The 23,211-nt window shown below is 40.3% G+C and overlaps 1 protein-coding gene and 2 long non-coding RNA genes across 3 annotated transcripts in view; 1 reads left to right on the forward strand and 2 right to left on the reverse strand.

Moving 5' to 3' along the window:
* Nucleotides 1-23,211, reverse strand: part of LOC144288082 (uncharacterized) — a 120,499-nt gene that overhangs the window by 40,978 nt on the left and 56,310 nt on the right. Inside the window, exons 5-6 of the long non-coding RNA XR_013356028.1 lie at nucleotides 8,800-8,885; nucleotides 8,304-8,350 (exon numbers count right to left, since the gene is read on the reverse strand). This is a non-coding gene — a long non-coding RNA (uncharacterized LOC144288082). The remainder of the gene's footprint in view (nucleotides 1-8,303; nucleotides 8,351-8,799; nucleotides 8,886-23,211) is intronic.
* On the reverse strand, nucleotides 1,616-5,808 carry LOC144288077 (uncharacterized). Its single transcript, XR_013356026.1, has 3 exons — nucleotides 5,579-5,808; nucleotides 5,306-5,408; nucleotides 1,616-5,195 (listed from the first exon to the last, which is right to left on the reverse strand). It is a non-coding gene; the product is annotated as an uncharacterized LOC144288077 (long non-coding RNA).
* Nucleotides 6,485-23,211, forward strand: part of RB1 (RB transcriptional corepressor 1) — a 144,810-nt gene continuing 128,083 nt past the window's right edge. The window contains exons 1-2 of the mRNA XM_077855718.1: nucleotides 6,485-6,618; nucleotides 9,071-9,197. Coding sequence (XP_077711844.1) covers nucleotides 6,485-6,618; nucleotides 9,071-9,197 — 261 coding nt within the window. The remainder of the gene's footprint in view (nucleotides 6,619-9,070; nucleotides 9,198-23,211) is intronic.

The raw sequence follows: 23,211 nt of genomic DNA on the forward strand, positions 1-23,211 counted from the left end.
TTGTTCCCATTTACTCATGACTTCCTAGTCCCTGCATGCTTGATCCCTAATGTACCGTATCCATTGTATAATGGATTGGCGTGGACAGATTTTTATCGCTTAGAGAATAATAATCAGTGCATGATGGGCTACCCCTATTGCTCAGGCACGCTGTCTCCATGCACATATAGCTGATTTTTCAAATAGAGTCTAACTCTCTGCTGCAGAAGGTTGCCCTGCTCTAGAGGTATACCCCCTCCTATTGGGGCTCGCTGGAGACTCTATATCACTTATTCACCACAAATACCTCTCATACCATTGGATCTGCTGGATTATACAACTCAAGCAGTAGAGCGGTTTGCATTGCAGCTTGGATTTGATTTAGAGATGTCTCTTATTTTGGTAACTGCTTGCAAATGAAAGCTTTCTAAGTCACCTGATAAGTGGGTTGGGGATATATTCCCAAAGACAGTATATGCCTTCAAAATCCAAAGAGGTCCACTAAGTGATGAGTCTCTCTCCTAGTGGCAGGAGGTGAGAGGTACAAGTTGTTCTTTACATTAAAGGTGATACTTCCTGCATCCCCAGAATTTTGGAATCCTAAAAAGTTTATTGATGTGGCAAGCCCTTGGATTGTCTTAGAGGTCTCTCTTCCATTCTTCAGCATGCGCGTGTTTTACAAGGGCCATTCAGATTAATATTGAAAGCGGAGTCTACAGACTGTTGCTGGTTGGTGAACTCTTGGTTACTGGTTCTTGCAAGATAAATTCTTTCTTTTAAGATTTTATTTATTTATTCATGAGAGAGAGACACACACACACAGAGGCAGAGACACAGGCAGAGGGAGAAGCAGGCTCCATGCAGAGAGCCCAATGTGGGCCTCGATCCTGGGACTCCAGGATCACGCCCTGAGCTGGAAGGCAGATGCTTAACTGCTGAGCCACCCAGGCATCCCACAGGATAAATTCTGAAATTGAAAATCTATGTTTAGAACATTTTTATAGCAATCTGACATTGCTGTGACATCCAAGTATATGATCAGAAGCCTCATCTCATTAAGCTATTGATCATTTTGGTTATTGTCAAACTTGTGATAATTCACACGTGCAGCAAGGTATGTGCTGGTCAAATTCAGTGATTTCCAAAAGTATGGCTCCAAGACAGATTGGAAAAAACAAACAAACAAACAAACAAACAAACAAAGTAGTCCTTCACTATGAGAAACACTGAGTAGTAGTACTTGCCGCTTTGTGCTCACCAAGACAGAAAACAGAAGAGTTAAAATAGCCCTGACACAAGAAAGTAAATGTGTACTCCTATTCTCTCTCTATGAAGGCAAAGTGTTTTTGATTCTTTCTCATGATGGAAATTAAGGAAAGCTCATTTACCAATTAATACCTATGTACCAAATGCCAAATCTATGTTGATCTCCTCTAGTGAAGACACCACATGTAGTATGGCAGCTTCTACTGGGGCAATCACCTGGCTAGATTTATGGTGGTCCACTGTCATGTGCCATGATCCCATTTTTGTAAGGGTCAGACAGGAGAATTGGTTGAATAGGGATATAATAGAAACCATGAAGTCTGCATCCTTTAAATGTTTGACAACTATATCAAAAAAACAAAAACAAAAACACAGTTGAACTGAACCATTTTTATTAAACTATACTCAAAAATAAACTCGAAATGGAGTAAAACCTAAATGTAAGACCTGAAACCATCAAACTCCGAGATGAAAACAGGTAGTAATCTCTTGGATGCTGGCCTTAGCAACATTTTTCTAGATGTGTCTCCGTAGGTGAGAAAGATAAAAGCAACAAAAATAATTTACACCAAAATCACAATCTTTATTTATTTATTTATTTATTTATTTATTTCAATCTTTAAAAAAAAATATGTCCAACGGAAGCCTTTCCATATTAAGCCTTTCTTAATATACCCTAAGGTGAGAGCTGACTGCCCTGATGTATCGTTTTCTTGTACAAAGTATGCAATTCCAGTAACAGAATCCGTCCCAATCTCTACAATATTGTCCTCATGCTGCTCGGGCATCACTGCCACTACACAGTCCAATGTCTCACTTTCAGGTGCACTGCATCCGACTGGCCACAGGTGGGAAGTCTTAGTAATTATGATCCCCCTGTGTGGCCTCACCTACGACCCACAAACCACGCCTCGGTCTTTATTGTCCTAAGACCAGTGGTTAACCCACCTCTAATATCCCATCCTGAGTGTCTCCAGGACACTTTGGAGACAAGTCTTTTAGCTTGGGTTCTCTAGAAAGTAGAGACTGAGTGCAGTTTGAAAGAAATAGGAGTGAAGGCAAAGGGGAGTGGACAGGGGAGGAGAGGAAACCAATACAAATGAAATCGTACCAAACTAGCACCACTTGGTATCACGCCCAATTGATTGCTCAGTGTCATGGGCACAGGTGAGGCATGGGGACACCCTCGTTAGCAGAACAAGTATAGATGCACTCTCCTGGATGTGGCTGGCTTTGTGGGCGGGTGAGCTATGCAGTTCTCTAACAGTCCATTTAGAAAGGCACTGTGCTTGGTTTAATGTTCCACACTCACCATCCGGAAAATCTCAATAATTTGTGAATAAGGGGCCTTGCATTTTCATTTTGCTCCGGGTCCCGCAAATTATGTTATCTGGTCCTGCTAATGTAAATTCCAGTTTAGTAGGGGAACCCGTGTTATTCTCTCTCCTGAGAAATGTGAATTAGTGATACAGAGAGGGAGTCATTGTGGCAGGAGAAAATTATAAAGAGAGGAAGATGAGCAGTGTTCACAGAGGCAGGAAAGATGGGAGTCAGCTGTTGGATGGATGACAGGGCACATGACTGCAGCAGAAGGGACTCTTATTTTTTAGTTTTTTGTCTCTTTCACTTTTCTCACTTAAACTCATCCATAATCCTGAATAATTAAAGTAAAATAGTAGATCTCTGTTTTTCTTGAAACCTGAAAGACTCTAAGAGCCATATACGTATGGAGATGAGTTGAATCATGGAAATGAAATAAAGCAAATGGAGAGGAGAGGTGGGGATCTTTTAGGCCAGCGTTATGTCACACTATCTGTGAAGGACCTTTCCTTTGTTTTAAACTTCGTGAATTGATACTTCTGGAAAACAAAAAAAATTTAAATAATTTGAAAAATGAAAACAAAAAAATGACAAACTCACATTTTTTTAGTATTTTAAACAGATATAAAATTACATTTCAAAAAACATAGAACAAAAAGTTACATCGCATAAAAGAAGAAACTACAAAAGCTACTTTCACTGAAAGCGTGCAAATAGGCGATTAATATGACGAACTGTGAATATATGGTCAGTTTTTTATCATTCCATAGTTGTGACAATCACAAGGTTGGGAGTGAAGGAGCAATCTCCCATATTAAACGCTGTATTTAATATTTTAAATTTGTCAGTAGTTGTACATTTTTGACAGATGAATGTGTTTCTTGGGTCTGTTAAATGATCTAAGCTAGGTTGCATGGCTGAGATATTGTATATCTAAACTGTTTCTAGGTTTTATTCAGTAACCCTCACTGTAGAGAAATTAGTCTCTCAGAGATACGTTTAATGGAATGCAAGTGATTTTAAGACTATTTCATCAAGCTCAGGATATTCACTTTTGTTTTTTATACAAAATGGAGCAAATAACGCTTTATTTTCAAGATTCATCTCATCAGTAATAGTGTCAGTTCATTATAAGTTCCAAAACTTTGTCCTACTAAATGATAGTTACATTTAGAGTACCCTTCAGTTAAAGAAATGGATTCTGGATTCATGAATTCCCTATGTGTGGAGATTATTTTCATGGAAAATAAAAATTCCAAATGTTTTGTCAAACTCATAATTAGTTTCTTTATATTTTATATGTGAATGCTACTGAAGTTTGATGGCCTTATTGCTTCAATAGTCAGTTACGGTTTTAATATTTACTATGAGTTTTGGCTATGAACTCAATAGAAGGAAGATGACACTTCTGAGTAAAACTAGTAAAAATAATCTTTAATTCTTTATAATCACTCCTCTGGTCATTGGTTTACTACTATTATTACAGACATACTACTGACATGTGTCTTTTCTTGACAAAACAGGACAGGAAGGCTTACATCACCATCTATAATTTAGGGTGAAAAACAAATGACACAAACTTTACTTCCCTAATTTTGCTATGAATCTCAAAAAAAAAATAGGCTGGATTAAAAATTAAAATGACTAAAACTGTAACAAGTTAAAAAAGTAAATAAATATTTACATTTTCACAGATTTGTATTCACTTTTGGGTTACAGGTAACGATACTAGCCTTGGCATTTCACTCCCTATAATGTGGCCCTACTGCACATGACAGGGACACAGTCATGCCACCCGCAACCCCACAAGTTAGGGAACACCTGACCTGTTCCATGTTCTGTTTAATGAGAGGTGTCCGACGATCATGTGCTCGGATGTGGCTGAAATATTAAATCGCTCTAAGGGCTGCTAAGCACTCGCTCTCGATCCCTGTGCTTACTTCTTTGTGGGTATCCGCCAACTGCGCAGCGTGCGCCCAAGGAGCACACTTTGGGTCCTGCTGCTGTCGGGGAGGGGACCTGCACTGAAGACAAGGGAAAGTAGAACCAGGGGAGGAGTTTACAAAGGAACAGGAGGGAGGGGGAGGAAAAGGGGACCCTGGATTTGTGGAAGACTAGCGAAGCTTTACGCAAGAGGAAGTGGTTTAACTGCGTTAACTGCAAGAAAGGCCAAGTAGAGAGAAGATCAGAAAGAAGTCATTGAACTGACAACTAGGACGGGGGCAACTTTTGAAAAGACTGGTTTCACTGTTGGGGAAAGATCAGGAAAGGCTTCTTTTAAGAATCTGCAGAATTTCTTATGTTTTTTTGGTTGTGCAACAGAAAGCCGTGTGGGGGGATTTAAAACTTTGACCCGATTGTTCCTGAATCGTGTGTATAAGGATTTATTTATTTGTTTGTTTGTTTGTTTATTTATTTTCAAATCCTCTGACCCCCCCATCCGCTCCCTAACGCTGGGCGGATTCACCCATCTGGGGAAGACCAAAGCACCGATTTCAAAGGGTTGTTCTGAGGCTGGCGATCACTGGTTGAGGCCCAGCACGCGCCGGGCACACAGTGGGCGCTCGTCCCGCGTGGGCCGGGCCGGGCGGGCCGGGCGGGCTTGCATTCATTCAGCTGCCGCTTTTTCTCTGAAAATGCCCCTTACAGTTTGCCGGCCCCTCCCGGTTCTGTGCGCGCGCGCGCGGTTTTTAAAACTTCGTTTACGGGGCAGCCCGGGCGGGGGTGGGGGGTGGCTCACCAGCGCGTGACCCCGGGGTCCCGGGTTCGAGTCCCGCGTCGGGTCCCCGCGTGGAGCCTGCTTCTCCCTCTGCCTGGGTCTCTGCGTCTCTCTCTCTGTGTGTCTCTCATGAATAAATAAATAAAATACTAAATACAATCCTGATTTAAAAAAAGATGAAAGTTCATTTACTCCCGAGGGACACCCGGAGAAGGCGAGGCTCGGACGCGGGACGGCGGGCGGCGCCTGCCGGGGGCACCGGGGGCCGCGGCGGGCGGGCGGTCAGGTCCTCACCGGCTCTGCCCCCGGCCCCGTCTGCGCGCGCAGGTCCCGGAGGGCGGCCGTGCTTCGCCCCGCGCGTCCCGCCGTCTCCCGGCGTCGCCAGCGTTCGCGGCCCGGGGGGCTCCGCAGACGGTTGTTTTTGTTTTGGCGGATCCCGCGGGGCGGATTGGGCGGGAGCGGGAGCGGGGGCGGGGCGGGGAGGGGCGAGGGGGCGGGGCGGGGAGCGGAGGGCGGTCGGGGACGGGGGGGACGGGGAGAAGGGGAGAAGGGGAGAAGGGGAGAGGGGGTCGCAGCGCGGAGGGGGCGGGGACGCGGGGGAGGCTCGGCGGGGGCGAGCCGGAGGTCGCGGGGCGGTGGGGAGGGCGCGGACGCGGGTCGCGGGGGGGGCGGCGCGGAGGGGGCGGAGAGGGGCGGGGAGGGGAGGGGGCGCGGCGGGGCGGGGCGGAGGCGGCGGGAGGGCGCGGCGCGCGGCGGGGTGTCGCGGGGCGGGGGGGGCGCGGCGGGGCGTGCCCCCGGGGTGCGCTCGCTAGATACGGCGCCGCCGCCGCCCGCCGCCGGAGCGGGGCCCAGGGCGGCGGGGGTCGGGCCCGCGCCGGGAGAGGCGAGCGCGTCCCGGGGGCCGCGGGGGTGCAGGCCCCGCCCGCCGCGCGCCCGCCGCCGCCCCGCGCCCCCGGAGCGCCCCGTCCGTCCCGCCGCCGGCGGCCCCGGAGCTCGCGGACGTGACGCCGCGGGCGGAAGTGACGTTTTCGCGCGGCTGGCCCGGCGCTCGGTGGGCGGCGGGAGGAGGGCTCGTGGGCTCCGCCGGGCGCCGCTCCCCGGGTCTGCGCGCAGCGGGGCGGCCCCGAGGTGCGCCCCCCGCCCCGCCCCGCCGCGCCGCGCCGCGCCGCGCCCCGCCCCGCCGCCGGCCCGCGGACAGCCATGCCGCCCAAAGCCCCCCGGAGGGCCGCCGCCGCCGCCGCCGAAGCCCCGCCGCCGCCGCCGCCGCCGCCGCCGCCGCCGCCCGAGGAGGACCCGGCGCAGGACAGCGGCCCCGACGACCCGCCTCTGCCCGGGTGAGCCCAGAGCGGCGGGGGCGGGCGCGGGCGCGGGCGGGGGCCGGGGCGGGCGCGGTGTCGGCGGGGGCCGGGCGCCGGCTTGACAGGTGTCGGGCGGGGGGGGTCGGGCGCCCGCGCCCGGTGACAGGTGCCGCCGCCGCGCCCGCGGACACGGAGCCGGCGGCCGACGCGGCGGGGGACGGGCGGCCTCCCGCGGACACGGCGGCGGCGACGCGGCTCCAGGCCTCGGCACCGGGCAAGCCCCGCGACGCGCCCCGCTGGAGCGCCGCTGCCTGCCTCCGCTCCCTCTCCGTGGTCCCCCTGCACAGCCTCGGTATCCGTCTTCGGCGCTTTGCAGCGCTTCTTCCATTTTGCCTTCCAGCCCGGACACATCCTCGCGCCTGCTCTTGTTTTGTTTCGCTTGGGCTGCAGAGTTCGTGAGCTGCCCGTGCTCACAGCACACTTCTTCCTCCCCCCCCCCCCACCCCAGCACCAGCACCGCCACCAGCACCAGCACCAGCACCAGCACCGCCACCAGCACCAGCACCACCCGCACCACCACCAGCACCACCACCAGCACCAGCACCACCAAGTGGTCTCTAAATTTAGGCGACTACTGTGATAATACAGTAGAACGTGACAGGGAGGACTTATTCTGTTGCAGCATCCTATTTTTCACGATCGTGGTACTTTATGGTTAAGAACCTAAGACTGAAAGACTATGATTGCCATTATTTTTGCCAGTCCTGGTTCCACCACTCTGAGAGTACCTGTTTTTTGTTTTGTTTTGTTTTGTTTTGTTTTGTTTGAGAATGGGATTGCTTTCTTTTCCTCACCGCTTCCTCACCTGTTCTAGTCCATTACTAAGCCCTATTCTTTGAACTTGCTAGGCACTAACAGGGTTCAGATAGATTGTGAACGATTGGAATGGGCTTCTGGGATGGCCTGTGAAAAGCTGTTAAAAATACATATGTTGAAATGGGTTGTCTTACAGGTCAGTTAAAAATCACACTCGCTAATTGGGGGGAAAAACAGTCAAGCTGTTCTGGAAGCAAATTTAATTTCTGATTAAGCTCTGTTGTATCCAGTACTTGAACGTTTTCATTTGGAAAAAGCAGTAAATCTACTCTATAAAGAGTTCCATGTTTGCCACGGAGCTTTGGAAGCGTCCTCTGGATTATTGTAGGGTAACCAGAAATATTCAAATTAGGGCCCCCACCTGGGAAAAGAAGGCCTTTCTTCCCCACCCCAACATTGCATTATTTACTTTTAAATGATGGAACTATAAAAAATTTTCCTGTAAGTAAAACCATACAGGATACACTCCACTCTTGATTAACCATACCCCCCCGAAAGGTTTTGCTAGTACGGGCAGTTGAACTGTGTAGACTAGCTGCTTAGCAAGGGTGAAACTAGTGCCTGGCAATCCAAAGCCAAGCGTCCTGCTTAGGGATGGATTCAGGGCCCGCTCCACCTGCATTTTCAGTGATGGAATCTGTCTGTACCTTGAAGCTGAGATCTTCTCTCTGTTGCATTATATCTGGCCTAAGTGGGAATGTTGGAAGGGAAACCTTCACTAGGAGCAAGAGTGCACCCTCCTTGTTGACATGATCAAAGTTAATTACGCTCTGAAGGAGGTTTACCAGTCTGGCATAGTGGTCAAGGGCATGGATCATGGAGTTAGACTTGGGTTTCCCACTTACTGGCCATGTCCTCAAGTGAGTCCTTTAACTTCTTATTTGGTACTTGTCTGTAAAACAAGGATAAGAGTACTTATCTAGTAGGCCCATGTGTGGATTCCACTGAAACTATACATTTAAGATACTTTATTCACACAGGCTCAGAGTAAATACTCAAAAATTATTAGCTATTCCTTATATTATTATTAGGTGTCAAATAGACATTAAGAGAATGAAAGGGAGCTAGCCAACAAGAAACTATTGACTACCTATCTTGGGTAAGGAAGATCGAAGAGAAAAGGCTGAAATAAGAATAGCAGGAATTCATGTTAAGTTTCTTATTACGTGAGAAATGCTTATAGGTAGAGAGATTATATGAGACGTTGATAAGTGTAGACTGCATTTTAGCAAAATTGCTGATACTAAATTGATTCTGCAATATCATAAATGGGCTTTCTTCTTTTTGCTCTTATTGTCATCCCGCTTTTCCCATACAGCGTTAGCTATCATACTTACTTACTTTTCCAAAGCTATTTTGCTGTTCTGGTGTGTATGTGATTCAGGCCAACAAACATCTTTCACTGTGTTGTATATTTGTTGGAAGGACTATGAAAAAAATAAACATTTAAATTCTGTAATTTTTTTTCAAAGATAAATAAGATTTTAAAGTACTTAGTAATGCCTTTTTTCAGAATAATGATGTTTGTTATATGCAAACCATTGAAGCAAATGTTTACTTTTAGTTTGATTTCTAAATATATCCCCATTATATGTCTGTTTTTATCTGGTAGGCTTGTGTTTGAAGAAACCGAAGAACCCGATTTTACTGCATTATGTCAGAAATTAAAGATACCAGATCATGTCAGAGAAAGAGCTTGGTTAACTTGGGAGAAAGTTTCATCTGTGGATGGAGTATTGGTAAGGATTTCTTTAACATTTTTTGAAGAAAACTTTCTCATTATTTTTAAAAAAAGATTTTATGTATTTGATAAACAGAAAGAGAGCCTGAACATGGGGAGGGGTAGAGGGAAAGGAAGACAGAGAATCTCAAGGAGATTCTCTGCTGAGCACAGAGCCCCATGTAGGGCTCGATCTGAGGACCCTGAGATATGACCTGAGCCAAAACCAAGAGTCAAATGCTCAACTGACTGAGCCACTCAAGTGCCCCCCAATTTTCTCAATTAAAAAATGATTTTGAATTACTATAGATAACTTGGAAAATAGAAAAATATAAAGAAAAGCTAGTAATAATTTTGTTACCCAGAGGTAAATAACTCTGGTAGTGTTAAAAATATCCCCACGTAACCCCCCAAAGTATTTTTCCCCCAAAGTACTTTAAAGCAAATCTTAGATATCATATGCATACGTACTTCACTCAGATGCAAAAATTTTTTAAAAACAAAGCCATACCTTATAATTTTTAATATCTTACAATATGTAGTGTTCAAAATTTGATTGTTTTAGAATTAGAATTAGTTTTGCTAGAATTTACAGTCTTTGATAGCGTTTGATATATTCCATTTTTTTGCATAAGTATATGTATGTATATGTAATATGACTCAATAGTGCTGTATATGTACTGGGGGAATATTCCATGCATTTAAAAAATAACTCCCTCAACAATCCATTGAGGGTATGACAAAAAGTCTTTATTTCATATGTAAAATGTAAAATCTTGATTTTATAGAAAAAGATACTGAAATAGAATGAGATTAAGTAACTTGACCAAGGTTCCTGACTTGGTCATTTAAAACACAGATTTGGGGGATCCCTGGGTGGCTCAGCGGTTTAGCGTCTGCCTTTGGCCCAGGGTGTGATCCTGGAGTCCCGGGATCGAGTCCCACGTCGGGCTCCCTGCGTGGAGCCTGCTTCTCCCTCTGCCTGTGTCTCTGCCTCTCTCTCTCTCTGTGTCTCTCATGAATAAATAAATAAGTTTAAAAAAAATTAAAAAAAAAAAACATTCGGAATCATACATATAGGTATATGTAGTTACATATAATAGTTTTATATCTTATTTTAAAATTTTTTTCTTGGGGTACCTAGATGGCTTAGTTGATTAAGCATCTGCCTTTGGCTCAGGTCATGATCCCCGGGGTCCTGGGATTGAGCCCTGCTTGGGGCTCCTGCTCCATGGGGAGACTGTTTCTTCCTCTCCTGCTGCCTGCCACTCCTCCTGCTTGTGCTGTCTCTCTCTTTGTCAAAAAAATAAAATCTTAAAAAAAGGAAAATAAATTTTTTTTCTCGACATCATGAGCATTTTACTGTGTTATTAAATATTTTTGGGTATTTGATAATATAGTTTCTAATGTATAATGTTTTATATATTAGATATTTTTTAATTTCCTAACTCTTAAAATATTATTTGATATTTTTTCCCCATAACTTTTTGGCTCTATAAAATGATGTGATGAATATCTTTACTCACAAGAATAATGCCTGGCACAAAGTAAGTCCTCAGTGGTTCGTTAAATTAATGAATGAATCTGATTATTAGAATACATTTTTACAAGTTGAATTACTGAGTCAGTAGCTATGAACGTTTATAAATCTTTTGGTAATTATTGTTAAATTGCATTTCAGACCCTTTAAATGAATTTACTTTTTTTTTTTTTTTAATTTTATTTACTTATTAGAGAGAGAGAGATAGCTGAGCAGGGAGTCCAATAAGGGAATCGATCCCTGGACCCTGGAATTAGGACCTGAGCTGAAGGCAGACACTTAACCAACTGAGCCACGCAGGCACCCATGAATTTTCTTTCTTACAGCCTTGTATTAATGTATGTGTCTTTTTTTATTAACACAGCAAAATATGTTAATATACATTCCATAAAAGTGTTTAAAACTGTTAAAAAATTCTGGTATCTTAGTCCATTTGGGCTGTTTTAACAAAATACTGCGGACTGGGTAGCTTATAAACAATAGAAGTTTATTTCCTACAGTTCAGGAGGCTGGGAAGCCCGAGGTGGTGGTGTGGCCGATTCTGTGTCTGTGTGAGGGCCCGCTTCCTGCTTCGTGGACAGCGCCTTGTCACTGGCTTCACAAGTCGGAAGGGGTGGGAGCTTTCTCAGACTTCTTTTATAAGGACACTGGCCCATTCATGAGGGCATAGCCCTCATGACTTGATGACTTCCCAAAAGCTACAACTCCTAATGCGTTTACATTGGGCATTAGGCTTTAAGCATATGGATTTTGGGGGACATAAGCATTTAGTGCATTATTATTTGGTAATGAAAAAAGAGAAAATGAATCCAGTTTCAAAGACCTGAACGTAATCTGGAACTCCTTACTAAAAAAGGAGGAATACTAAAGTATCTTGGGTGAATGACTTTGGTATTATCTTACCAAAGCATCTAGTGTGTACTTCCACTGATTTGGATACTTCATGTACAAAGGGTTTTTCTGGTGCATATGCAGTTATAGGGAGTCATAGCTTCTTCACCTCTTGCTCGCAGATGCTAGGCTTTTAGTTTTCAGAAAGTTGGGAAGGAGTAGCAGATTATAGAGAGTATCGGTGAATATAGGTAGTTTCCAATTTAGGAGTGGGTTATGTTTCCAATCTCTTTGTAAGTACAACATAGTAGTTAGGTTTCCAGGCCAGTTCACACAAAACTGTTTTTGTACTGAACTATAACAGTAAGAGTTTTCACTATAGAGGTCCTTTTAGGCTTCAGACCTGATTATAAGTATGAATACATGTTACAACTTGGGTATCCTATTCTTCTATCCTGGCTTTGTCCCTGCCTTCCATGGGAGCTGGCACAGTTTAAATCTCATTTCCTAATGAAGGTCGTGATGGGACTAGGAGATATGAAATCATTCTTGGTTGTATGCTGGAGGAAGACAAGGAAGGAATTTCATGTTATCTTTGGGATATTTGGTACCTATTTTTTGCAGGGGTGTATGACAGAAGAGGAGGTGGTATTGTTCTGTTACAGTTTCCAGATGTTTCCCTGGAAATATTCTTTTAAGTGATAGTTAAGTTTTTGAGGGTTGGCCTGAGGATTTACCCTCTTCATACAATAATTTCTAAGGGAGAATGTGACAGTGCGTGCAGAGAACTGAATGTTACGACAAAATGAACCTGTTTCTGATGCACCTGTTCCATTCTAGCTATTTCAGATAGCAGTTGGCTGTCTTTGAAACAAGAAGAGGAATACAATAACTAAGGGAATCTTTCTGGCAACTGAAAGTAGATGATGTTTATTGGAATAGAGGGTGGATTTTTTTTTTTTTTTTTTTTTTTAGAGGGTGGATTAAGAGCAAGGATTTGTCATCAGACTAGACTGACTCAAGTCTCAGTTCTACTATTTACTACCTCCACGATCTTGAACAAGTTACCTAAAAATCTCCAAGCCTCAGTTTTGTTATTTGTAAAAAGGACTAACAGTAATTTCTGGATCTTGGAGTTAACTGTGTGGATTAAATGATGTCACGCACATAAAGCACTTATTAGTGTAAATGAATGCCTATATTAGATTGTGCAGCCAGAATAATTTGACTTAAGAATTACCCCAGAAAATTTTATATTAATATAATTTTTAAGACAACTTAAGAATCAGTTAAAATACTTGAATTTTTAAAAGTTATTTAAATTCTGGTTAGTTAATATACAATGTAATATTAGTTTTGTGTGTGTACAGTTTAGTGATTCAACACTTCCATACATCACCCAGTGCTCATCACAGCAAGTGCACTCCTTAATCCCCATCACTTCTCCGCCCCCCCCCCGCCCCCCACCTACCACGCCTCTGGCAACCATCAGTTTGTTCTCTATAGTTAAGACTATGTTTCTTGGTTTGCCTCTCTTTTTTTTTTTCCCCAATGATCATTTTTTTCCCTTAAATTCCACAATGCTTAAGATTATATGGCATTTGTCTTTCTCTGACTTATTTCGCATAGCATAATACTCTGTAGCTCCATCCATGTCATTGCAAATGGCAAGATTTCATTCTTTTTTATGACTGAATAATATTCTATAGTATGTATACTACATCATCTTTATCTGTTCATCAGTCAGTGGACACTTGGGGTATTTCCATAATTTGATTATTACAGATAATGGTGCTATATTTTTGTATTCTTTGGGTAAATACCTAGTAGTACAATTACTGGATCATAGGGTAGTTCCGTTTTTAACTTTTTAAGGAACCCCATACTGATTTCCAGAGTAGATGTACCAGTTGGCATTCCCACCAACAGTATGATAGGGTTCCCCTTTCTCCACATCCTTGCCAACACCTGTTGTTTCTTGTGTTGTTGATTTTAGCCATTCTAACAGATGTGAGGTGATTATCTTACTGTAGTTTTGATATGTATTTCCTTGATGATGAATGATGTTGAGCATCTTTTCATATGTCTGTTGGCCATCTGTATGCCATCTTTGGAAAGATGTCTATTCAAGTCTTCAGCCCATTTTTTAATTGGGTTACTCGTTTTTGGGGGTGTTGAGTTTTGTAAGTTCTTCATATGTTTTGGATACTAACTCTTTATCCAGTATGTCATTTGCAAATACCTTCTCCCATTCTGTAGGTTGCCTTTTAGTTTTATTGGTTGCTTTCTTTGCTGTATAGAAACTCTTTATTTTGATCAAGTCCCAATAGTTTATTTTTGCTTTTGTTTCCATTGCCTTGGGAGACATATCCAGAAAGAAGTTGCTATGGCCAGTGTCAAAGAGATCACTGTGTTCTCTTCTAGGATTTTATGGTTTCAGGTGTCACATTTAGGTCTCTAATCCATTTTGAATTGATTTTTGTGTTTAGTGTAAGAAAGTGGTCCAGTTTTCCCAAGGCCATTTGTTAAAGAGACTTTTTCTCATTGGATATTCTTTCCTCCTTTGTTGAAGATTAATTGACTCTATAGTTGACTGTATAGTTGTGGGTTCATTTCTGGATATTCTGTTCCTTGATCTGTGTGTTTTTGTGCTGGTACCATACTGTGCTGGTACTGTTTTGATCAGTACGGCTTGGTAATATAACTTAAAATCTGGAATTGTTATGCCTCCAGCTTTGCTTCTTCTTCTTTTTTTTTTTTTCATCAGCTTTGCTTCTTAATACAGGATAAGAATCATATGATCATTTCAATAGATGCAGAAAAAATTTTGCGAAGTACAGCATCCATTCATAGATAAAAATCCTCAACAAATTAAGGTTAGAAGGAACATAACCTCGACATAATATAGGCCATATATGAAAAACCCATAGCTGATATCATCCTCAGTGGGGAAAAAACAGAGATTTTCCTCTACAATTATTTAACATAGTACTGGAAGTCCTAGCCACAGCAGTCAGACAACAAAAAGAAATAAAAAGCATCTAAATTAGCAAGGAAGAAGTAAAACTTTCACTTTTTTCAGATGACATGATACTTTGTATAGAAAACCCAAAAGATTGCCAAAAAACTGTTAGAATTAATACACAGATTCAGTAAGGTCTCAGGGTACAAAATCAACAAACAAATCTGTTGCATTTCTATACAGCAATAATGAAACAACAGAAATAAATTAAGGAATCAGTTCCATTTACAGTTGCACCAAAAACAGTAGAATACCTAAGAGTAAACCTAATCAAAGAGATGAAGTCCTGTGTTCTAAAAACTATAAAACACTGATGAAAGAAATTGTAGATGACCCCAAGAAATGAAAAGACATCCAGTCTCATGGTTGGAAGAACATACATTGTTAAAATGTCTATACTTACCCAAAACAGTCTACACATTTAATGCAATTCTTTTTTATTTTTAATGCAATTCTTATAAAAATACCAACAGCATTTTTCACAGAGCTTAGAACAGTCCTTAAATTTGTATGGAACCACAAAATACCCCAAATAACCAAAACAACCTTGAAAATAGTTGAATTTATAAATGCATGTGTAATGATACTGATGTGGTACTTTGGCTAAAATTTAAGGAAGATTTGTGGTATTTTGTCTAGAAAAGTATTTTTTTCCTTTTTATATAAACATTTGATAGGTGTGTATAATATGTGATTGTTGTCATTAGATTAGATTGTGTTCATACTGCATATGGCATATAAATAAGGAATATTCCATGAAGAAATTGTCCAGGAGTGCCGTTCAAGTTGTGACTTACAGTGAATCAGTTGTTAGAATTTTGATTTTGTTTCTGCATCTTAAATGACTGTATAGTAGAATGGAAAAGGCCTTGGATCTAGAGGCAGGATAGTAGTTGCATTGTAGCTATAGGATTTTAGGTAAGTTGGTTATTTCTCTGAGTCTCAGGTTGCTCATCTGTAAAGCAGAAATGATGTCTGAATGTCAACCTCTTAGGGTTTTATGTGTGTATATATTCAAGAGCTTTGAAAAAATATTGCTCTTGATAAAAGATTTTTTTCCTCCTGATGTGGGTCATTATATTTAGAACCATAGTTGAAAGGAATAGTTTGGAACCAGAGTAACACTAGGCATTCCGTGTAAATTACACAGTACTAAGGATGTGAAACCTCTTCCTGAAGGGTTCTTCATGCAGGGTTGAAGTCCTTCTTTTGCAGATAACTTCTTTGCAAAAGGTTCTTTTTAATAACCTGAAAAACCAGAATATTCTATTTTATTAGGTTTTTTTTTTTTTTTTTTTTTTTTTGAGAGAGAATGTGCACATGCATGTGGAGGGGAGGGGCAAAGAAAGAGGGAGCGAGAGAATCCTTTTTCTTTTTAAAAAGATTTTATTTATTTATTCTTGAGAGGCAGGAGGGGAGAGAGAGAGAGAGAGAGAGAGAGAGGAAAAAAAGGAAAAGAAAAGAAAAGAAAAAAAATCTTAAGCAGGTTCCAGGCTCAGTGCAGAGCCTGCTGCAGGGCTCTATCTCATGACCCCTGAGATCAGGACCTGAGACAAAATCGAGTCAGATTCTTAACTGACTGAGCCACCCAAGTGCCCCCAAGTGACAATTTTTTATTGTCAACTATCCAATGCTCAAAAATTTTCAATTATTTCATAAATTTTTTTCACATTTTTAAAAAGATTTTATTTATTTATTCATTAGAGACAGAGAGAGAGAGGAGAGAGAGGCAGAAACACAGGCAGAGGGAGAAGCAGGTTCCACACAGGGAGCCCTATGTGGGACTCGATCCCTAAACCTCCAGGATCACACCCTGAGACGAAAGCAGAGCTTAACCACTGAGCCATCCAGGCGTCCCTTTTTCGCATGTTCTAATCAGGATTCAAATAAGGTTCATATATTGTGATTGGTTGACTTGTGTCTTAAATCTCTTAATCTATAGATTTTACCTTCTACTTCTTTTCCCCATCCATTTCTTTTCTTAAAATTTATTTGTTGAAGAAAGTGGTTTATCTTTCCTGCAGTGGGTATTTTGCAGGTTACATCTCCTTCATTGTTTAACATATTTGTCTAATTCTCTATATTTCCTACAGTGGGTATTTTGCAGGTTACATCTCCTTCATTGTTTAACATATTTTGTCTAATTCTCTATATTTCCTGGAAATACAGGCCTTTAGGCCTAATCAGATCCTGGCTTGATATTTTCTGGAAGAAATACTCACGAAATATTTTTGTGAATGCCCATTGGGAGGCATATATCTTGTTAGGTCTCTTTTTTTTTGTTATAAGCGATTTTGGATGACCGTTGACTGGATCCATAGGGGTTGCTAAATGGTAATCTGATGACTTTATTATTTCTCTTCCAATTGTTAGTTGTAATTCTGCAAAGAGAAATTTTTCTCTATTAACTGTTCTTATTCTAAAGACGGTTCATTCAGGAAAGTAAGGATAAGTGCTTTATGCTTTGCTTTTATTGACTAGTTTTTAAATTAACATATTTGTTTTGTAAGATCCTCCAAAGATGACCAGTGATAGTAATCATCTTTCCAAATATTATGTCAACAATACCAGTAGACCAGTTTAGCTATACACAGATATTTAATAAGATCTGTACTCAGTAATAATGTGACATATTTTGTAATTTCAAGAACGTTATATAAGTGGGATCATACAGTACTTAACCTTTAGGATTGGCTTTTTTAAGTCAGCATAATTCCCTGGAGAATCATTGAAGTTATATATTAAATATTTTAGTTTGATAGGGTTGCCATAATAAAATACTACAGACTGGGTGGCCTAAACAACAGAAATAGATTTTGTCATGTTTCTGGAGACTTCAAGTCTAAGTTACGATGTCAGCAGGCTTAGTTTCTTCTGAGACCTCTCTGGTTTACAGACAGCTGCCTTCTCCTTGCATTCTGGAATGGTTTTCCTATGTGCACACACTCCTGGTGTGGTTTTTGTGTCCACATTTCCTATTCTTATAAGAAGACTAATCAGGTTGGATTAGGGCTTGCCACATGTCCTCATTTTAATTTACTGTACCTCTCTGGGGCCCTGACTTCAAAAACAGTCACATTCTTGGGTACTTAGGGTTAGGACTTGAACATATGAGTGTTCAGGAGTTGGGCAGGGGGCACAAGTCAGCCCACTGCGATTTGTTGTTATTCAGTAGTATTCGTGACTGGACCACCGTTTAACCATTCACCCCTTGAAAGATGTCTGCCTTGGCGGTAGGTTTTAGCTGTTATGAATACAGCTGCTGTGAACATTTGTGTATAGGTTTTTGTGTAGATATCAGTTTTCATTTTTCTGGGCGAGTACAATTACTGGTCATATGATATGGGCATATATGTTTAATTATGTAAGAGCTGCCAATCTTTGTTCCTGAGTCTCTGTACCATTTTATATTCCTACCATCAACATATGGGTGATTCAGTTTCCCTGCTTCTTTGCCAACATTTGGTGGTGGTACTATTTTTTATATTAGCCATTCTTCTTGGGATGTAGTAATATCTCTGTGGTTTTAATGTACATTTTTCTGATAGCTAATGATACAGAATATTTTTAAAATAGACTTCTTTTTTTGAATAGTTTAGGTTCCCAGCAAAATTGAGCAGAAGGTACAGAGATTTCTCATATACCCCTCTGCCCCCACACATGCTTAATTAACCTTTTCCATTATCAACATCCCCATAAGAGTGCTACATTTGTTATAGTCGATGAAGCTACTCTGACACATTATTATCACCCTAAGTCTATAGTTGCTGAAGGTCTTCTAAATGTGCTTGTTTGCCATTTATCATCATCAGTGTGTTGTCTTTTATGTTTTCTGCCCATTTTGAGTTTCCATAGGTTTCCCATATAACAATTATGTCTTATATGAATAATGACAGCTTTATTTCTTCCTTTATAACCTTTTACTTTTTTTCCCTTGCCTGTTTCAGTGGCTAAGATTTCAATATGATGTCGAATAGAAGTGGTAAGAATTTCTGCTCTTAGGGAGAAAAGATTCTGTCTTTTACCATTAAGTATAATGTTAGGAGTAGATTTTTCTTAGATGTCCTTTATCAGATTGAGGAATCTATTCTATTTCCAGTTTGCAGAGATTTTTTTTTATTGTATCAGAAATAAATGTTGGATTTTGTGAAATGCTTTCTCTGCATCTATTGTGATTATATTTTTCCTTTTTTAGACCGTTGATGTGGTGAGTATTATTGATTGTTAAAGCAACTTTCCTGCATAAATTCCACTTGATCATGATACACTATCCCTTTCCTATATTGTTGGACTTAAACGTTTGGTAAGAGTTTTTGCACCTAGATTCATGAGGGGTAGTAGGTCTGTAGTTTCCTCTTTTTGGTTACGGGGTTTTTTCCTAGTGTTTTTTTTTTTTTCCTACAATTTTTGTAAGATTTTATAACAGAATAATGCTGGCCTTATAGAATGAATTGGGAAATATATTGTTCTCTTTATTTTTTTTTTTGTAGAGTTTGTGTAAAATTAGTATTATTTCTTTGAAATGTTTGGTAAAGCCATATGGGCCTCATGGGGTGTTTTTTGCAGGAAAGTTTTTAACTACAGATTCAATTTCTTTAATAGATATGCGGAATTCAGTTTTCTGACTTTTTTAGTGAGCTTGGGCAGTGTGTGTTTTTCAAGGAATGTGCCTATTAGCTTGTTGAATTGCTGTAAAATTGTTTAAAATGTTATTTTATTATTATACTTTATCATAGCTTATTATTATTTTTAAATATTTTATTTACTTATTCATGAGAGACACAGAGAGAGGCAGAGATACAGGCAGTGGGAGAAGTAGGCTCCCTGTGAGGAGCCTGTTGTGGGACCCTGGGATCACGCCCTGAGCCAAAGGCAGATGCTTGACCACTGAGCCACCCAGGTGTCCCCGTTAGTATTATTTTAATAAACTTCGCTATTGTAATTACATGGTATGTGTCATATTATTAATATAATGCATGATGAAATGATCCTCTTTATACCTCATGTTTTTTGTTCTGAAATCTTTTCCTAATATTAGATTAATATAGACACTTAAGCTTTCTTTAGATGAGTATTTATATCATTTACCTTTTTAAAAAAAATCCTTTTACTTTTAATCTTTTTGTATCTTTATTCAGTTGACCCTTGCACAACATGGGTTTGAAGTGGGTGGGTCCACTATACATGGATTTTTTTTTCAGTCACTACAGTATAGACTGTAAATGTATTTTCTGTTCCTTACAATTTTCTTAGTAACATTTTCATTTTTCTAGCATACTTTATTGTAAGAATAGAGTATATAATACATGTGACATACAAAATATGTGTTTATCAACTGTGTATATTATTGATAATGCTTCTGGTCAACAGTAGGCTATTAGTCGTTAAAATTTGAGGGGAGGCAAATTATATACCGATTTCTTTTCTTTTTTCTTTTCTTTTCTTTTCTTTTCTTTTCTTTTCTTTTCTTTTCTTTTCTTTTCTTTCTTTTCTTTTCTTTTCTTTTCTTTTCTTTCTAGAGAGATATGAGGTGCAGAGAGAGGAGGGAGAGAGAATATCTTAAGCAGGCTCCAAGCCCAGTGCAGAGCACAGTACCACTACTATGGGCTCAATTAACAACCCTGAGATAAATAACACTCTTGTGTTATTTTAGTCATTATTTCAGGGTTTATATTATAGCATATGTTTGAAACTTTTCAGAGTCTTATTTTCAAATGATATTATATTACTGAATGTACAATATAAAAACTGTGTCACTGTACTTTCATTTTTCCCTCATAGCCTTTGTCCTATTGTCATATGTTTTACTTGTACATGTGATATAAAGCCCATAATATGGTGTTAACTATTTTTGCTTTAGACAATTATTTTTTAAAGAAATCTAAATAATAATTAAAAAATCTTTATATTAGTCATGTAGTTATCATTTCCAGTGCTCTTCATTCTTTTATAAGGTCCAGATTTCCATCTGGCATCAGTTTCCTTCTGCTTGAAGGATTTTCCTTAACATTTTCTATAGTGCAGGTCTGATGATGATTTCTGTGAGCATTTGTACAACTGAAAAAGTATTTATTTTGCCTTAGTTTTTAAAGGATATTTTTGTTAGAAAATTGTAGCTAGGCTTTTCCCCCAAGTCCTACTATGTTCTAGCTTACACTGTTTCCAAAGAGAAGTCTGCTACTATCCAAATTTGTTTCTCTGTATGTAGAATGTTGTATTTTATTATCTTCTCTTTCTCCCTAGCGAGTATTTAATACTATCCAAGTGGTTCATTTATTTATTTACTTTTAGAGGGAGAGAGAGAACTCAGGTGCTAGTGGGGGGAGGTACAGGAGAGGGGAGGCAAACTCTTTGCTGGGTGTGGAGCCCTACATGGGGCTCAGTCTCTGAACCAAAACCAAGACCCAGACACTTAACGGACTGAGCCACCCAGGCACCCCTAGATCTTTTTAAATTTCTTTCAACAAAATTTTTGAGTTTTACAGTGTAAGTCTTACACTTAGAAACATTATTCCTGGGGATCCCTGGGTGGCGCAGCAGTTTGGCGCCTGCCTTTGGCCCAGGGCGCGATCCTGGACACCCAGGATCGAATCCCACGTCGGGCTCCCAGTGCATGGAGCCTGCTTCTCTCTCTGCCTATGTCTCTGCCTCTCTCTCTCTCTCTCTCTCTCTGTGTTACTATCATAAATAAATAAAAATTAAAAAAAATTATCCTGAGTATTTTTAAAAATATTTTATTTATTTATTTGAGAGAGAGAGCATACAAGCAGGGAAGAAGGGCTGTGGGAGAAATAGACTCCCTGGTGAACAGGGAGCCAGTCCGATGTAGAACTCCATCCATCCCTGGGCCCTGGGATCATAACCTGAGCTGAAGGCAGATGCTTAACCAACTGAACCACCCAGGCGCCCTATTCCTAAGTATTTTATTCTTGTCAATGCTCTTATAAATGGAATTGTTTTCTCAATTTCATATTTAGTTTATTCATTGCTGTTATATAGAAATAGTTTATTTTTGTGTGTTGATTTTGTACCCTGCAACCTTGCTGAATTTATTGGTTTAAATAGTTTTTTAGTGTGTTCCTTAGGCTTTTCTATATATAAGATCACATTGTCTGCAGATAGAGATCACTTCTTTCTTTTCTTAATACTTTTTATTTCTTTTTCTTCCCTAACTGCCCTGGCTAGAATCAATACCTTGGTGAATAGAATAGCAAGAGGGGGCATTGTTGTCTTTCCTGATCTTTTTTTGGATGCCTTTCATCAGGTTGAGGAAGTTCCCTTTTCTTCCTCTTACATTAAATGTTTTATCAGATGATTTTGGATTTTGCCAAATGATTTTCTGTGCCTCTTAATATAATGATGTTCTTTTTTCCCCCTCTTGTTGATATTACATTAATTGATTTTCAGATCTTAAACCAGGATTGCATTTCTAGGATAAGTCTTACTTGAACATGGTGTATAATCTTTTTTATATTTTTGTGAATTTAGTTTGCTAGTATTTTGTTGAGGATTTTTGGCATATACTCATAAGAGATTTTATCTCTGTTTTCTTTCCTTGTAATGTCTTTGATTTTAGTATCAGGGTAATATTGGCCTCTCACAAAATGAGTTGGGAAATTTCCCCTCCTAAGACTTTTTTTTGAGTCATTTGATGAATTGATATTCCTTTTTAAATGTTTAGTAGAATTCACCAGTGAAGCCATCTGCGCCTAGACTTTTCTCTGTGGGAGGTTCTAAGAGATACTCAGTCTCTTGCTATAGAATTTGTCCATTTCATCTGTTACCTAGTTTGTTGGCATGCAGTTGTTAATAAGCATTCATGTTATAATTTTTTTTACTTCAGTAAGGTTGGTCTTCATGTCCTTATTTCATTCATAATTTTGGTAATTTAAGCCTTCTTTCTTTTGTCTTGGTCAGTCTAACTAAAAGTTTCTCTCTTTTGGTGATCTCTTAAGAAAGTTTTTGGTTTCATTGATTTTTCTCCACTTTTCTGTTCTCTTTCCTAAACTCTTTGTTTCTTTGTTTTCTACCACTTAATTCTTTATACTTGATATGTATATCAGATACCAATTATTAAAGTTCGTCATGAACTTTCATCATGAAATACTCAGATAGGTCTAATATATAATTATATATAGTATAATTATTATAATAATATATAATTGGGCTACCTGCTTTTAAATTTCTTTTCCTTCATAAAAATTTTCACTGTTGGCCAGTACTGTTTACTGCAGTGTTTTTTCTTCTTCCTGCGGACTGATGCAAGGAATTTAACCTTCATCTTAGAATGCAGCTAGGCTCGTCTGAGAATTAATTTATTTAATTTTGTGGTCACTATGAATCTTCTGATTATTTACTATTTTGGATGCTAACATCTGCATTATATAGCAGGTAGTTTTTCAGATACTAACATTTTTCCTTTTATTTTTTATTTTTATTTTTTTATTTTTAAAGATTTTATTTATTTATTCATGAGAGACAGAGAGAGAGAGAGAAGCGCGGAGACACAGGCAGAGGGAGAAGCAGGCTCCGTGCAGGGAGCCTGATGTGGGACTTGATCCTGGGACTCCAGGACTATGCCTATGCCCTGGGCCGAAGGCAGGCACTAAACCCCTGAGCCATCCAGGGATCCCCTATTTT

This window comes from Canis aureus, chromosome 17 (assembly GCF_053574225.1).
Source record: "Canis aureus isolate CA01 chromosome 17, VMU_Caureus_v.1.0, whole genome shotgun sequence".
Lineage (NCBI taxonomy): Eukaryota > Metazoa > Chordata > Mammalia > Carnivora > Canidae > Canis > Canis aureus.